At 40.7% G+C, this 14405-nt stretch overlaps 1 protein-coding gene across 3 annotated transcripts in view; it reads right to left on the bottom strand.

Annotated features, from left to right (window-relative positions):
• Herc4 (HECT and RLD domain containing E3 ubiquitin protein ligase 4) overlaps window positions 1-10466 on the bottom strand; it is a 75966-nt gene extending 65500 nt beyond the window's left edge. For 2 of the 3 annotated variants that reach the window (XM_041656498.1, XM_041656497.1), the window contains exons 1-3: window positions 10162-10466; window positions 8742-8772; window positions 8046-8349 (exon numbers count right to left, since the gene is read on the bottom strand). In XM_041656498.1, coding sequence (XP_041512432.1) covers window positions 8046-8271 — 226 coding nt within the window. In that variant the 5' untranslated portion in view covers window positions 8272-8349; window positions 8742-8772; window positions 10162-10466. Of the gene's footprint in view, window positions 1-8045; window positions 8350-8741; window positions 8773-10161 lie in introns of those variants that run through there. The other variant, XM_041656499.1, reaches the window with a different exon arrangement.
• Between the last annotated feature and the right edge of the window lie 3939 nt (window positions 10467-14405).

Consider the following 14405-nt stretch of genomic DNA (forward strand, 5'->3'; position numbering starts at 1 on the left):
ATGGTCATGGCGCCTCTTGATAGCAACAGAAACACCTAAGATACTGACAGACATTTTCATTTTATCATTTTATAAAAAATTCAACTTTAAGAAACAGATAAGGCTGGGCAGTGGTGGCACACACCTTTAGTCCCAGCACTTGGGAGGCAGAGGCAGGCGGATCTCTGTGAGTTTGAGGCCAGCCTGGGTTTATAAAGCAAGTTCTAGGACAGGCTCCAAAGCTACACAGAGAAATCCTATCTGGTAAAAACAAAAAGAGAAGAGAGAGAAAGAGAGAAGAGAAAAGGGGAGAGGAGCGGGGAGGGGAGGGAAAGGGAGGGGGGAAGGGAGGAGAGAAGAGGGGAAAGAAAGAAGAGGAGAGGAGGGGAGGAGAGACAGGTAAAACTAGGCCTGTAGCTCAAACCTGTAATCTCAGAATTTGGTAAACTGAGACAGGAGGGTAGCCATGAGTATCAGGCATCTCAAAACAAACAAAAAATAATAAAATAGAAAACAGATAAAGTAGACAGCCCTTTATGACCTTTAAATTTACAGGTTACTTTAAATTCATTAAGTACTTTTAACAGTTTCCAAAGATTGACTCCTAACCACAAAATAATAGCTATATTATTAATTACTTGATACAATGGAATAATGGAAAAATTTACAGCCTACCTAATACACCTAGAGAAAGCAAAGCTGGAAATAAATACTTCATGCTTTTAGTCATGATTTTCTCCCCTTTGTTTTGATCCCTTACTGTCCACTGAATATTGTTATCACAGTCACAATAAAATTTAACTCATCAGAATTATCTTTCTCCAAACAGAGCTAACAGCCCCAATCATACCACATCCCGTATTTCCAACCAACGACTCCACCAGGGATCATAGCTACAATTCACTTCCATCAAGTTAACAATGTCTGTCCATCTTCGGTCTGCCAAATCTCTCCTGATCTGCTCCTTCACTGTTTTTAAGAACTACAACCACAGTTAAGTTAATTACTTTCCCAATTATCCTCTCTTCAATTCTCCCTTAATAAAACCAGAAATTCCCATTAAAATCGTAGTGCCCACTAACCAAATTAAAATGAAAACATCTAAATATAATTTTATAGTTCAATCCGCTGTTGTAGAACATCTTACAAGTGCATATACTCACAAGAATGTCAGGAAATGAAAGTTCCAAAACACATTCATTTGATAAGCTTCTGAGTATAATGAACATATGAACAGATGAATGACTATATGAAATTTTATGTTCCCTACTCTCAAGACATTCCAGCTAAATGGATTACCATTCCCAATACCGCATCTAACTTGCCTATGGTCATCTGAGCTAGTGTGCCTCTAAAGCACTTTCCATTCTTTCCTGTAAAAGCACTGCATATATTTCCTGCCCATGTGCCATCTACCTCTCCTACACTCACCTTTAAGCCATGCTGTTTTTAAGGTTCTATTACGCATCTTCGTGTTTCAGGACTTTCTGTGACAGGATCTAACTATGAAGCCTTGACTAGCATAGAACTTCCAAAACAGATCAGTTTGGACTCAACCTTGCAGCATTCCCGAGTCCTGGGTTACAGCCGTGAGCTGCCTTGCTCAGCTATTCTATACAAGCATTCATCTGTAAACGACCCTGCTGAGTATTTACGTGCAGTCCTCTGATTTGTGTCTAATTTTCCTTACTAGACTTTCAAATAACATGCATCATATTGTACCCAGAAGCCTATCAAATGAATGTATTCTGGAACTTTCATGTACAAACAACATTCTCGTGAGCATACATTTGTAAAATGATCTACAACTGTGTTTAACATTCCACCCCACCCCTCAAGACAGGGTTTCTCTGTAGCTTTGGAGCCTGTCCCAGAACTAGCTCTTGTAGACCAGGCTGGCCTCAAACTCAGAGAGATCTGCCTGCCTCTACCTCCCAAGTATTAGGATTATAGGCATGCAATACTACCCAGCCTGAATTTTTACCTTCTTATAGCTGCCAAATTTTCTACCAAGAATGTCTACTACTTTTGAAACCAGAAAAAATATGAAAAACTAAAATTGTTTTAGGAAAATATGAAAAACTAAAATTGTTTTAGGAAAAAAACACGAGTCTTAAGTTGAGTATTAAGAAGCAAAGAAGTAGCATATGGTTAACTGATAAGAGTGCTGATCTAGTATATCATACATAAAACCCTGTGTCTATTTTTAGCACTTCAAAGCAATGACAAAAAGTAAGCATTGGTTTTTAATAATATGTGGAAAATGTGTTACTAAAGAGTCTTAAAAATGCAAAAATAAGATGGGCAGTAATGGCGCACGCCTTTAATCCCAGCACTCGGGAGGCAGAGACATGCAGATCTCTGTGAGTTGGAAGCCAGCCTGGTCTGCAGAACGTTTCAGAATAGGTAGGGTACACAGAGAGACCCTGTCTCAAAAAACCAAAAAGGAAAAATAAAACTATACCAAAAAAAGAAAATAAAAGACAGAAGAGTTAAGTTCAGGTAAATAAAAATGTATAAGCACTAATGGTCAAGAAATTTCCCTTTTATAACTATAACAAATTGGTTTTGATTTTGTTGACAAGAATGTATTTCTACATAACCCAGCCTGCCTTCCAATTCTTGATCTTTCTGCTGCAACCTCCCAGTGTTAAAATTAGAGGTAGATACCACTACATCTAGCAAATTTGTGTATACTGATTATACACAACACCGTTTTCCTTGCATGTATTCTATGGGCAAAGAGTTAAGTTTGCATATGGCTCCTTTACTTATTTCCTACACGATCCCACTCAAATAAACCCTTGTAGCAATACTTAAGTACACCTGTATCAGAGTTTAAAACACATCTCAACATTCAATAATACACTTTATAGTTAGGAAGTCACTTTCATTTCTTCAAAATGATTTTTTAAATAGATGGAATGTGTGAGATCATGCTATACTTATATAGCATACTGAGAACAATGGAAAACCTAAGAAGCCTTTAGAAGTCTCTAAGAATAGGTGTGGGATGGACTGGAGACATGGCTCAGTTTAAGACATGGCTGTTCTTCTAGAGGTCTGAGTACAATTCTCAGCAACCACATGATGGCTCACAACCATCTATAAATGGGATCTGATGCCCTCATCTAGCATGCAGGCAGACATGCAAAGCACTCACACCAAAAAAAAAAAAAAAAAGAAAAAAAAAGAAAAAGAAAAAAGAAAAAGGAATAGATGTGGTGGTGGTGCACACCTTTGACCCCAGACTTAGGAGGCAGAAGCAGGAAGATTTCTACTAAATTGGAGGCCAGCCTGGTTTATAAAATAAGCCCAGGCCAGTCAGAACAACATAATGAGACCCTGTCTCAAAAAAAACAACAAAAATCTCTGAGTAGATGATGCAAATTGATTCCCTAGGCTTGCCATTTTACAATGTTAACCATTGGAAACTACCCAAACTGTGAAACTGAAGTCTACCATCCCCCCCTTTTTTGCTAATGGAAACAGTATTTTGGTTTTTCATTTTCTATTTTTAAGGGGGGGGTCTTGAAGCCTCTAACTAATGATCCTCCTGCCTCAACCTTCTGAGTGTTGTATTAAAGGCCAATCATCTAAGCACAGTAATAAACCAAACACAAAGAAAATACTGAATGAAGCCAACTGCGCCTTTTTTTTTCAAGAATTGTTTATATAACACAAGCAAAGCAATGCATCCCAAAGACAGAGAGCCTTGATACAACTTAAATTATCTTGTTCTAATGCTAGCCATTCAATCAGCCCTACATGACAATTACTACAGACTTCTGATAGACCAGCACAGCAGTCAAGACAATAAAGGAATATATGATAAAATAGAAACAAGAAAAGTAAGCTTTGTCTGTCTAAATATTCTTGCACTGGGGCAGAGTTGAGTGTCAGTGTTTGCTTCTCGTGAATGAGGTCCTATGTTGGATCTACAGTATAACTTCCCTCCCAAAGAAAACTGTTCACACTACACAGTGGTATAATGCAATCATCTTGGTAAAATACTGATTTATTTCAAGAGGCCATCAAATAGAATGGCAAAAAAACAATCTGGATTAGTACCTGGTCTGCCTCAAAGAGATCTTATTGTAAATAACACTAAACATAAGCACAACTTAGTGAATACAGTAGGAGACCTGTAGGCTTAAGCTTTCAGAGTCAGTTTACAGCTGTTCACCAGTCTCCTGCTGTTTGACAAGTTACTTACCAACTTGTGCTGCCATTTCTCCGAAAACTTATCCCCTAAGATGAGGATAATTCTTGCAATTTGTGTCACAAGCATTTTGAAAGGAACCATGAGTTATTGTGTAATGCTCTTGAAATTCCTCAGATGTGGGGTCCTACACAAAGTAAAGTATTATTATACATCTCTCTAACAGCAACTGTTTGCATTATGACTTTTCCCCTACACTCGAAACTGAGACTCCTGGGCACTGACCTTTCTCATAGTGCTCAAGGCCAAGACTCAAGTCCTGACCTAAGTAATTCTTTTTTCCAAGTCATTTATCATCTACATCTTTCTCTTCCTTAGAAGGTATTATGAAAATTAAGACTTACAAAACCCAGTGAGCTTCAATCTTGAATGTTTTAGCAAAGTAAGAAATATGTGGGACAATCTGGTATTTCTAATCTGCAAATAATTTACCATATTTACATATTTCCTACACTATTATTAAAACTCTAAATGTATATAAAAGGCCATTTCATTTATAGATTTATTTTATGTTTTATGAACAGAAAGAATAGGTCAGAAAGTGAGGAATCAAGAGGGCAAGCAAGCAGCTACTGCTATGACCAAAATGCTTTCACTGGAACAACAAACAGGAGACACTGCGGTGAGGCTCAAATGAGATAGTCCATATACTCCATTCCAAAGAACTTGGAAAACCACAAAAAGCTACCAAAATGCTCTGCTTAACAGAATTCTAACATTATTTACAATAATAAAATAGCTTAGTACTGCTTCTAACATGAAACAAGTACAAACAGACGTATACAACATACACGTAAAGTTCCTGCCAACAAGTTATGGCTGGATATACTTTGAGTAAAAAAACCTGTTAAGAAAAGTTTACTTTTAATAAATTACTTCTAAATCTCCTAAGTAAATCTAGAAGTATACAAATAAAACTAACAATTCATTAAAATGGACAGATATACCGAATAAATGTATTTACTTGTAAACTAAAAATTAGGAAATTGAGAAGCTAGCTTTAAAAAGTATCTAGAAGTTTCCATGTAGGAAAAACTACATGAAGGTGGAAGAGACACTCATTTTTCTAGCACTAACTCAGAAAGAGCTAGGAGTGAGGTCATACCTATGTGAGAGAACAGAGATGGCTATGGACTTAGCCTATTGCTCTTCGTATAACAAAAGTCAGAAAACATTTTATGATCCCTAAAATATCCAGAATGGAAAACTCTCCCAATACGTTGCATGTCCAAACAAGTACACAACAAGGCCAACCCTAAAGTAAGCCATGTGCCTCAAGTAATTTATCCTCAGTGATGCTAAGCTCCATTCCTTTGCCACAATGTATTTATGGTTATAAACCCAGTCTATGTAAAGAAATAATTCTTAGTTTTTCTCTACTTTCTTTGAGACTTAAGTAAAGCTCTGAGGAAGGAATTGTCTATGACACAGACAGACATAACCAGACAGTTCGATTAGCAAGACTATAAAACCAACTAAATAAGATCTAAAAATTCCTTAGCTCTAAACTCAACCCTCAAATTCAACAATTCATAAAAGGGGCAGGGAAAGGACACTTTTAAAACACTGAACCAGTCCAAAAAAAAAAATAATTAGTTAAAACATTATTAAAATTTACCACTTGTGTACTTTAAACCAAAAAAAAAAGAAAGAAAGAAAAAAGAAAATGAGGTTGAAAGCTGGAATCCTATCATAGCAATCACACCTCTTTGAATTTCTGTGTTTTTCTATCTCTGCAGCCTGGTTACTCTTCAAAATATCAGAGAACTAGGACTTTTGCTTAGGCTCAGAGCTCCCCCCCCCCCCCGCCCCAGTCCCCTTTATATAAAAGCAATTCTAGCTCCAGACTTATTTTGTGGCTATTATGTGACTACTGACAGAATTTAATTTAAACCTTTACTTCTTTAATTCAATCTCACAATATCTTTCTCATTATTTAAATTCCCTAGGCTTGAAATATAAAGCAGAAAGACAAATTTCAATATTCTTTAGTTATTTCATTTACATATGTCTGAACTCCCAACTCTAGCGCTAAATCTCTGGATAACAACACTCTCCCCACCCCCCACCCCCATCGTCTATTTTATATGCCATGGACATCAATAAGCTCATCTGAAAGGGGAAGCACATTCTTCAACTTTGTATTACTAAACAGTTTCCGGGATAAATTCACAGGAAGACAGAGATGTCACAATACAACCATCACAGAGTCAACAAGATCAAAAAGCATCTGGCTTTCCCTAAACTTCATCTGTGCAGTTTAAGTTACTCTACTCATCGGTGTATGTATTTACCCTTGTTCTGAACACCGAACAGGGTTTAGTAACATTTAAAATTTCTAAACCTCAGTAAGTTACAATGAGTGTGCTAGCAATTACATCTAGTAAGTAATCCAATACCATAGAAATCTCAACTTGAGGCAGCATTTTCCACACTAAGTAAAATGTACAGATAGTAAATAACCACCCACAACCACCTCAATGCACAAGAGATTATGAAAATCTGTAAGATTCTGTAAGATGCTTTTGTAAAGTATAATACAAGAAAACTATCATTTACTTTGAGTTTTACAATCATTAGACCCATTGTATTAAGGAATCATTCTCATTCACTCAATAAAACCAAGTTACATACTATGTATGCCTCAAGAAAAGGGATTAAGATCCTACTCATAAAGATTAAAACCTCCAGGATCTCCAAATTAAGAGTAAAGTATGGGGGGGCTGGAGAGATGGCTCAGAGGTTAAGAGCATCACCTGCTCTTCCAAAGGTCCTGAGTTCAATACCCAGCAACCACATACATGGTGGCTCACAACCATCTGTAATTAGGTCTGGTGCCCTCTTCTGGTCTGCAGACATACACACAGACAGAATATTGTATAAATAATAAATAAATAAATAAATAAATATTTTTTAAAAAAAGAGTAAAGTATGGCAATGGTGGTGAGATGATATGACAGATACTTCAATTTAATGCCTGAGTTTTTATGCCCACATTTATCTCTTAAAAACAGATTACAAAAAAAATTATAAATGAGCTGCTAAGAGAGAAAGGATTATCATAGGGAATCCCTAAGGGTCTTACTGGGACACTAGGCACAGCAGTCTCCCCTGAATCTACTACCTTCATGTAGCAGCTTTTGGTTGTCACAACTGAAAGCAAAGTACTAACAAGCCCATCAAAACGTGTTGATGCCAAGTAAACACAACATCCAGGAAAGCAGAACAAGACTTGGGACTAAATGCTTTCAAGTCTCATTACCTGTTAAAGTCTTTCACATTTTGCTTAGATTCCTCTACAGAGTCAGACCAGCTCACATTCACCTTTAAAAGCTGGCACTGATGTGAAAGCAGAAAATACAGGAGACTAAACAGTATGTCTAACTAAGCAAAACAAAATCACATATCTAAAGTATAACAGGAAATAAATGGAAGAATTAAGATATAATTTAAGCAAGTAAACAAAAGTAAAAGCTTTTACCATACCCCCCTCAGGTGTACAGAAACACTATAGAGCAAATTAGAAATTCACAGTATGTTCAAGGTAGATGACTTATTAAAGAATTTGATGTCTTTATATTTTATAAAAAAACCATACACTGAAGGCTAGTTTTTGTTATTATTGTTGCTATTCAACCATCATCAATTAGGGTCATACTAAAAGTAATAGTATTAAAAGAGAAAAAAACCTAAAGAACTAAGAAGGGTACAAAAGTCAAGAATGTTTAATTCTTACTTTGCTTTTAAAACTTGGTGAAGACTGCAAATTTTCTATTTATATTTATATACAGGTCATATAAAGCATCATTTCACATATCAAATGGTACCCGTCGTTAGAACTTACCTGGTCTCTTCCTTGACTTCTCATGACCCAGCTGCCCTAGGTCATTACATCCACACGTGTACACAGTTCCGTCATCCAGGACAAACACAGTATGTCTCAGTCCACAGCCTACATCGCGGACCTTTTTATTTACAAAAAAGTCACTTTTTCTGGGCTCAAGTACAATTTCTTCATCAATTCCACCCAGACCTAGCTGTCCATACGATGCATTTCCCCAGCACAACATGCTTGTAAGGACCTTGGTCTTCCAGCTTCGATACACAAGTCCCTTCGGTAACACTGGGAACTTGGAGGTGCCTGACGTCTGAGGAGACAAAGTGAACAGGACTTCAAAGGAAGAATGATATATAACAGCTCTTTCATCAGTGTTAAGCTACAATGAGGATAGCAATTGTTAAATATTTAAAATATGCCTGTTATCAGTTCTTTCATTTTTAAAGCACCATATGCAAATGTTTCGGAAATGACATCACTTTCTACGGTTCTTCGCAAAACTTGAACCAGGAACTGGTTTTGACTTTGTTATATAACTCAGTAAGAAGTACTCTGATGAAATTAGATTTTTTCTTTAAACAAGTTTAATGAGAACAGTAAATGAGGCATGTGTCCAATACTCAAACAAGACACCAGTCAACTTCAGGAACATAACCTCACAGTCCCCCTCAACTCAAAAGAATTCAATAGTCTGATACCTACCTCCACATCAACAGAAAGCTGAAGTTCTGATCTGTAACAGAAATTAAGCCAATCATGGAACTTAAAAAAAACTGTCACAATTTGACTATATACTTTATTAATGGCTATACACAAAATTAGAATCTATCAAGTCATAATTTTAAAACTCCATTTTACAAGTCAAAATATTAGTACCAAACCCTCTCTACTAATTTAATTTTAAAACTAAATCGATGTGATTATAATACAGAAAAATACTCAGCTTAAATATCAAGATTCTCCCAATTCAATTTTTTTTTATTATGAATGGTTCCTACAAGTAAAACAAAATTCTCCTTCAATAATCTTTGTGTGTACTTCTAGGACAATTACTTAAAGATTAAAAACTGTCAACAATGCCAGAACTATTGTTTTTTTACAAAATAGGAATGGGGTTGAGGGACTGTGAGGCACCAACAGTTTAATAGAGAAATCTATATAACTTCTTCACTTGAAAGACTACATGAGGAGCTGAGAGACCTCTCAGAGGTTAAGGGCACTGGCTGCTCTTTTAAAGTAACCGGATTCAATTCCAGCACCCACATCGCTGCTCGGTCCTGTCTGTGTGTGACTAGTCCCAGGGAATCCTACGCCCTCTTCTGGCCTCCACCAGCACCAGACACACACGGTGCACAAACATCTAAGCAAAATATCCATAAACATTATAAAACACACACACACAAGACACGAGGCTTTCTCATATAAACCTCCACATTTTTAAAAAAATATACAATGCATTATTAAGTAGCACCCTTAGTGGAAGTTAGTCTTATCCTTGCTGTTCAAAGTCACCTAAATTCCTTACACTGAATCTGAGGTTTCAAAACACAATTTTCTGCATTTATTATTTAGAAAGTGCTGACACTGTCCCACTACACTCGCATAACCAGACATTTGATTTCATCCCTTTGGGACACCAAAACCCGAAAGTTTCAGAGAGTTCTGCATTGTCTTTCCGTATCTTATTTTATTTTTAAGGCTAGAGGAAGGCAGAAACATTTCTCCGATTTCAGCGCGCTTCGTTTGGGTACCCTTTCTTTTTTTCCTCCAGAAGTCAGAACGTTCTCTCGCCAGCAACAGGTAGGAGAAGGGGAAGGAGTTTCGTTTCCTTTCCCCGAACGTGCACCACGATCAGCTCACGCGGCCCCGGGATGGGGAAAGAGGAGAGGTCCGCACACACCCTGCCTCCTCGCGTGCCCACCAGCAGAACTCCCGCGGCCACCGGCACCGTCCCACCGGGCTCGGGCCCCGCGGCCTCGGCCCCGGGGAGGGCCCTTCCCCAGAGGGAGGTGCAACACCCCGGCCCCGGCGAGCTCGGGGACCGCCTAGCGCCCTCCGCCGAGGCCCCAGCCGAGCCCACCTCCGTCACACTACCCCGAACCCACGGGGGGCAACGACTCACCCGGCCCCTCGGGGCAGGGAGAGCCCCAGGCGATGGAGGACGGCTGGTTCTCCGGCTCCCGAGATCTTCCTCCGTCAGGCGGCTGCGGCGGAGGTGACCACGACGCCTCCTTCGGGATCCCGGCCGCCGCTCCGCTGGCTTGGCTTTCCCGGCTCGCTCCCTCCCTCTCTCCTGTGAAACTTTCCCAGGTTCCTCAGAGAAAAGCCGCCGCCGCCAGCGCTCTCCGGACCGAGAGACAGCCGTCAGCGACCCGGATGGAGCGGGAGGGGAAGGGCTGCTGGCGAACTGGGCGGAGAGCACGAGGGGTGGAGAGAGCCGAGGGAGAGGCTGGCGACAAGGGAGAGGGGCGGTGGTTTCGCGGGGGATGGGGGATGGGGGTGGGGGAGGGGCCTGCCGGAAGTCAATCGCCGCGCCTGCGCAGCCCGGCCTGCTTCCCTGGCCGAGCGCCTGCGCGGAAGCTCTCCCAGGGTTCGTCGGACCCAGGCGCGCCTGCGCGGTGTTTTGCTAGAGGCGAATGGAGGATGAGGACTGCAAGCTGTCAGTGTATTTTCTTTCTTTTTTTTTTTTGTCGGTGTGTTTTTAACAGTGCTTCGGCGTTCACAAGGGCGGCTTAAGGAAATTTTCTTTGTCTTTAGAAAATTTGGTTTGTCTCTCTACTTACAGGTTTTAGCCTTCTCGTAAATTTGATTCTACCTTTCCTAAGGAGATTTTGAAGTAGCAGGCGAAACAATCGCAAAAATTATTAGAAAAGCGATGGCTCAGTGTAAACCCTTAAACCCACCTGAACTTAATCTGAACGTGTGTGAGGTATTGATAGCAATGGAGCAATGGCTTAGCCTAATCTTTGTCCAGGTTCCTGGAACAGTGTTGGCTCACATTTTTAGCTAACTCATTAGAAGATAAGGTTAAATTGCCCGGCCTCTTTCGCTCAGCAAAAAAATGGAGCGTATGACTTCAGTTCCTGTTTCATGACAACGAAATCCAGATTTCATAGGCCAATATTAACATCATTTTGATACTAAAGCCGTTTGTTATGTCTCAAGAAAAGGACCCAGTGAACGAATTGGAGGGCAAGTTGTTGGGGCAAGAAAAAGAGATTTATTCGGTAAGGCACTCAAGACCAAGCATGTGAAGTGGCTTGCTGACATTTTAACCTTAACACAGGTTCCATGCCCCCTCTATTCTTAGGAGGAAACGATTTGAGGAAACCCAGTGGCTAATGCTCTGTGGGGCTGTGTCAATCTTGAAGAGGGAGGGGAAAAAGCAACGTGGAAATCCCATGCAAATCAACTGTGCTGCTAGCTTAAGGGAGTAGGGGCTGCACGGGCTAAAGGAGGCATGAGCCCTTTCCAGCAGAGGATAGCTATAAACAAAATTAGTCCCGTTTGAAAATTAGAGAACTTAAAACAAGGCAGTCTTAAAATTGAATAGGACTTACTTTTACACCACATTTAGTTATGTCTTTACTAGGTGTTTTAACCAACTAAGCACATCACTAAAACTAAGTTATGTTGTCTACAAACTTCTAGCTCCTCCCTCATAAAAAGCTGAGATTGCAGGTGTAGGCCATAGCACCTAGTTTAAACCATACGAGAACCTGTTACTTTGCCATCAGTGTTAATCATCTATAATCAATGCCACAGTAGGCTGGTTTTTGCAGATTAGGAAGTGTCTACCGTTTGGTATATGTGTGTTAGCTTCCTAGACAATAACAACTTATCATGAATCAAGTCTCTTAAAACAGCAGAAATTTGTTGTATCCGTTCTAGATCTAGGCCAGAAGCCCAAAAGGTGGCAGCAAGTTGGTTCCCTCTGGTTTCAAGGGGAGAATTTTTCCATGCTTCTCTCTTACCTTCTGATGATTGCCAATAGTCCCGGTTAAACCTCGTGGAGGCATCACCCTGATTTCTGCTCCCATCTTGATGTTTCCCTGGATGTCTGTATTAAAGTTTTCCTTTTTATAAGGACACCAGTGATTGGATCAGGGCCCATGGTAGGAAAAATCTTAAGAAAAGCCTCTCTGCTGCAAAGAGCTCCAATCAGACCAGAATGACCGAATTAAAAATGCCCACGTTTAATAAATGCAGCACTCCCGGGTCGCCAGGAGCATGGCTGGGGGGGGGGGGGGGAATAGAGGGAGGACACAGAAGGAGAGCACAGGCAAAGGCCAAAAACACGTGTTCTCCCCCCACAAGCCTAAAAAACCTGTGGGAGTAGTCCTGATCCTCCCCAGGAGAGGGGTCAGTGCTTGGCAGGCTGGGAGTTGGAGTCTGGGCCAAGACAATTCCCAGGGGGAGGGGCCTGAGATGGAGCTTTTTGCTCCATTGGCACTCCATGGATGACTGCCAGGGGCTGGGGTGACACCCCCAACTTAATATTACAGCCCATTCTTATGCATTATGAGCTCATCATAGTAAATGTATCTACAATTGTGGATTGTTTCTCCAAAGATCTTATTTCCCAGTAAGATCACATAAGGTACCTGAGGTTAAGATTTCAGCGTACTATAGTATGTTGTTATGCCCAAATCCATGGGTCCCCACAAAAGCCAACAAAGGAGATCGAGTCCCATATGGAAAAGCAAAGAGCCTTTATTTTAACCAAGTTTGCAAACTCAGTCTTTCTGCATGTCCAACGTATTGGAATATCCGGAGAGCCCCAAGCTCAATTAGAATTGGGTTTTTATAGTAGTAAAGGTGGTGGTGAGGGGGGTCTCTGAGGTTCAGGACCCCTGATTGGCTGACATTTGTCTAGGGTGTCCCGGTGAAGTGCTGGCAGGTGTTTCTATCTACAGTGCTTGGAAAGTCAGGAATTTCCTTTGAATGGTCTGCACTTGGGTGGGTCGGGTAATCTCAGCCTGCCAGGCATTGTCTCAGGGTAAACTATTGAGACTCCATTTAAATTTATCGACAGCCAGAGTCCCAAGTGATAATGGTTGGAAGTAAGGAACTTCCTTTGGATGACCTGCCCAGACTTAGCTTTCGTGGCTGGCCCCCACAATGTCAGAGAAGTATAAAATAGTAAAATATTGGCCGCGCGGTGGTGGTGTACGCCTTTAATCCCAGCACTCGGGAGGCAGAGGCAGGTGAATCCCTGTGAGTTCGAGGCCAGCCTAGTCTACAAGAGCTAGTTCCAGGACAGCTAAGACTGTTACACAAGAAAACCCTGTCTCGAAAAAAAAAAAAAAAGTAAAATATTTAAAAAAGCATAATTTCAATGTTGAATGTTAGAGTGCTCACAAACATTCTCATTTTCACTGTTCCGTCAACTGTTGTCAATTTTTTTCTAGACAAGATCTCATTATTTTGCCAGCACTACTGTCAAACAGAAGTGCATTGGAAGCTGTAATAAAGGATCAAGTTGAGAATGGCAGCGTGAGTCTTGAAAGAGGATGGGCAGTGACAGTCTCCACGGAGGAGTTGCCATTAAGAATGAATATTAAAGGGGGATGGGGAGGTGGATTAGTGATTAAGAGCGCTGACTGCTCTTGCAGAGGACCTGGGTTCAGTTCCTGGCACCCCCATGGTGGCTCACAAGCATCTATAATTTCAGTTCTAAGGAATCGGATGCCTCCTTTTGACTTCTTTGAGCACCAGGACTGAGTGTGAGGAAGTCAAAACACACACGTGAAATAAATCTGAAAAAGTAAAATTTAAAGGTAAAGGAGTTCAAGGTCATCCTCGGCTCCACAGGGAACCTGCAGGCGCCCCGGGGTCTGGGGGTGAGGGGAGGTAGGCAGGCAGTAGGTATGATAAGCAGATCTCAAGCCCTAGGAAGACAAGGAAAACATCCAAGGTTAGGAGATCAAAACGAAAGCCGCTGAGGAAGAAAAGAACAGGACACTTAGGGAACTGGAAGAAAAAGGTGTAGGTCAAGGATAAAAACAGACGTTTGGAAACAGGTAGAGGGTATAATTTAGACAGGAAGCCAGTCAAGTACAGCGTGAACAAGAAATTGATGTCAAAGAAGGAAAGGAGTGTAGCAACCCTAGGGGATAAGGGGGGAAAGTTAACTCTTGGTGTAGGACAGACCAGGATTGCTGAACAGTGAAAGGTGGGGAGGTTGCGTTATCAGCCTTTTGCAATGATGCAAATGGGAGTTAATAGTGGTAGAGCCTGGAGCAGTTGTAATGGAGATTGAGACGACGTGAAGGTTGCTTTCTGCCTGCTCACTTGCTGCCCCTGTCCTCATCAAACACCATATCCCATAAAGTCCTGACACCTCTTTACCTGGTGCCCAGCTTA

Source organism: Microtus oregoni, unplaced genomic scaffold (assembly GCF_018167655.1).
Source record: "Microtus oregoni isolate MIOR12 unplaced genomic scaffold, Mior012 000007F_ref0000211, whole genome shotgun sequence".
NCBI lineage: Eukaryota > Metazoa > Chordata > Mammalia > Rodentia > Cricetidae > Microtus > Microtus oregoni.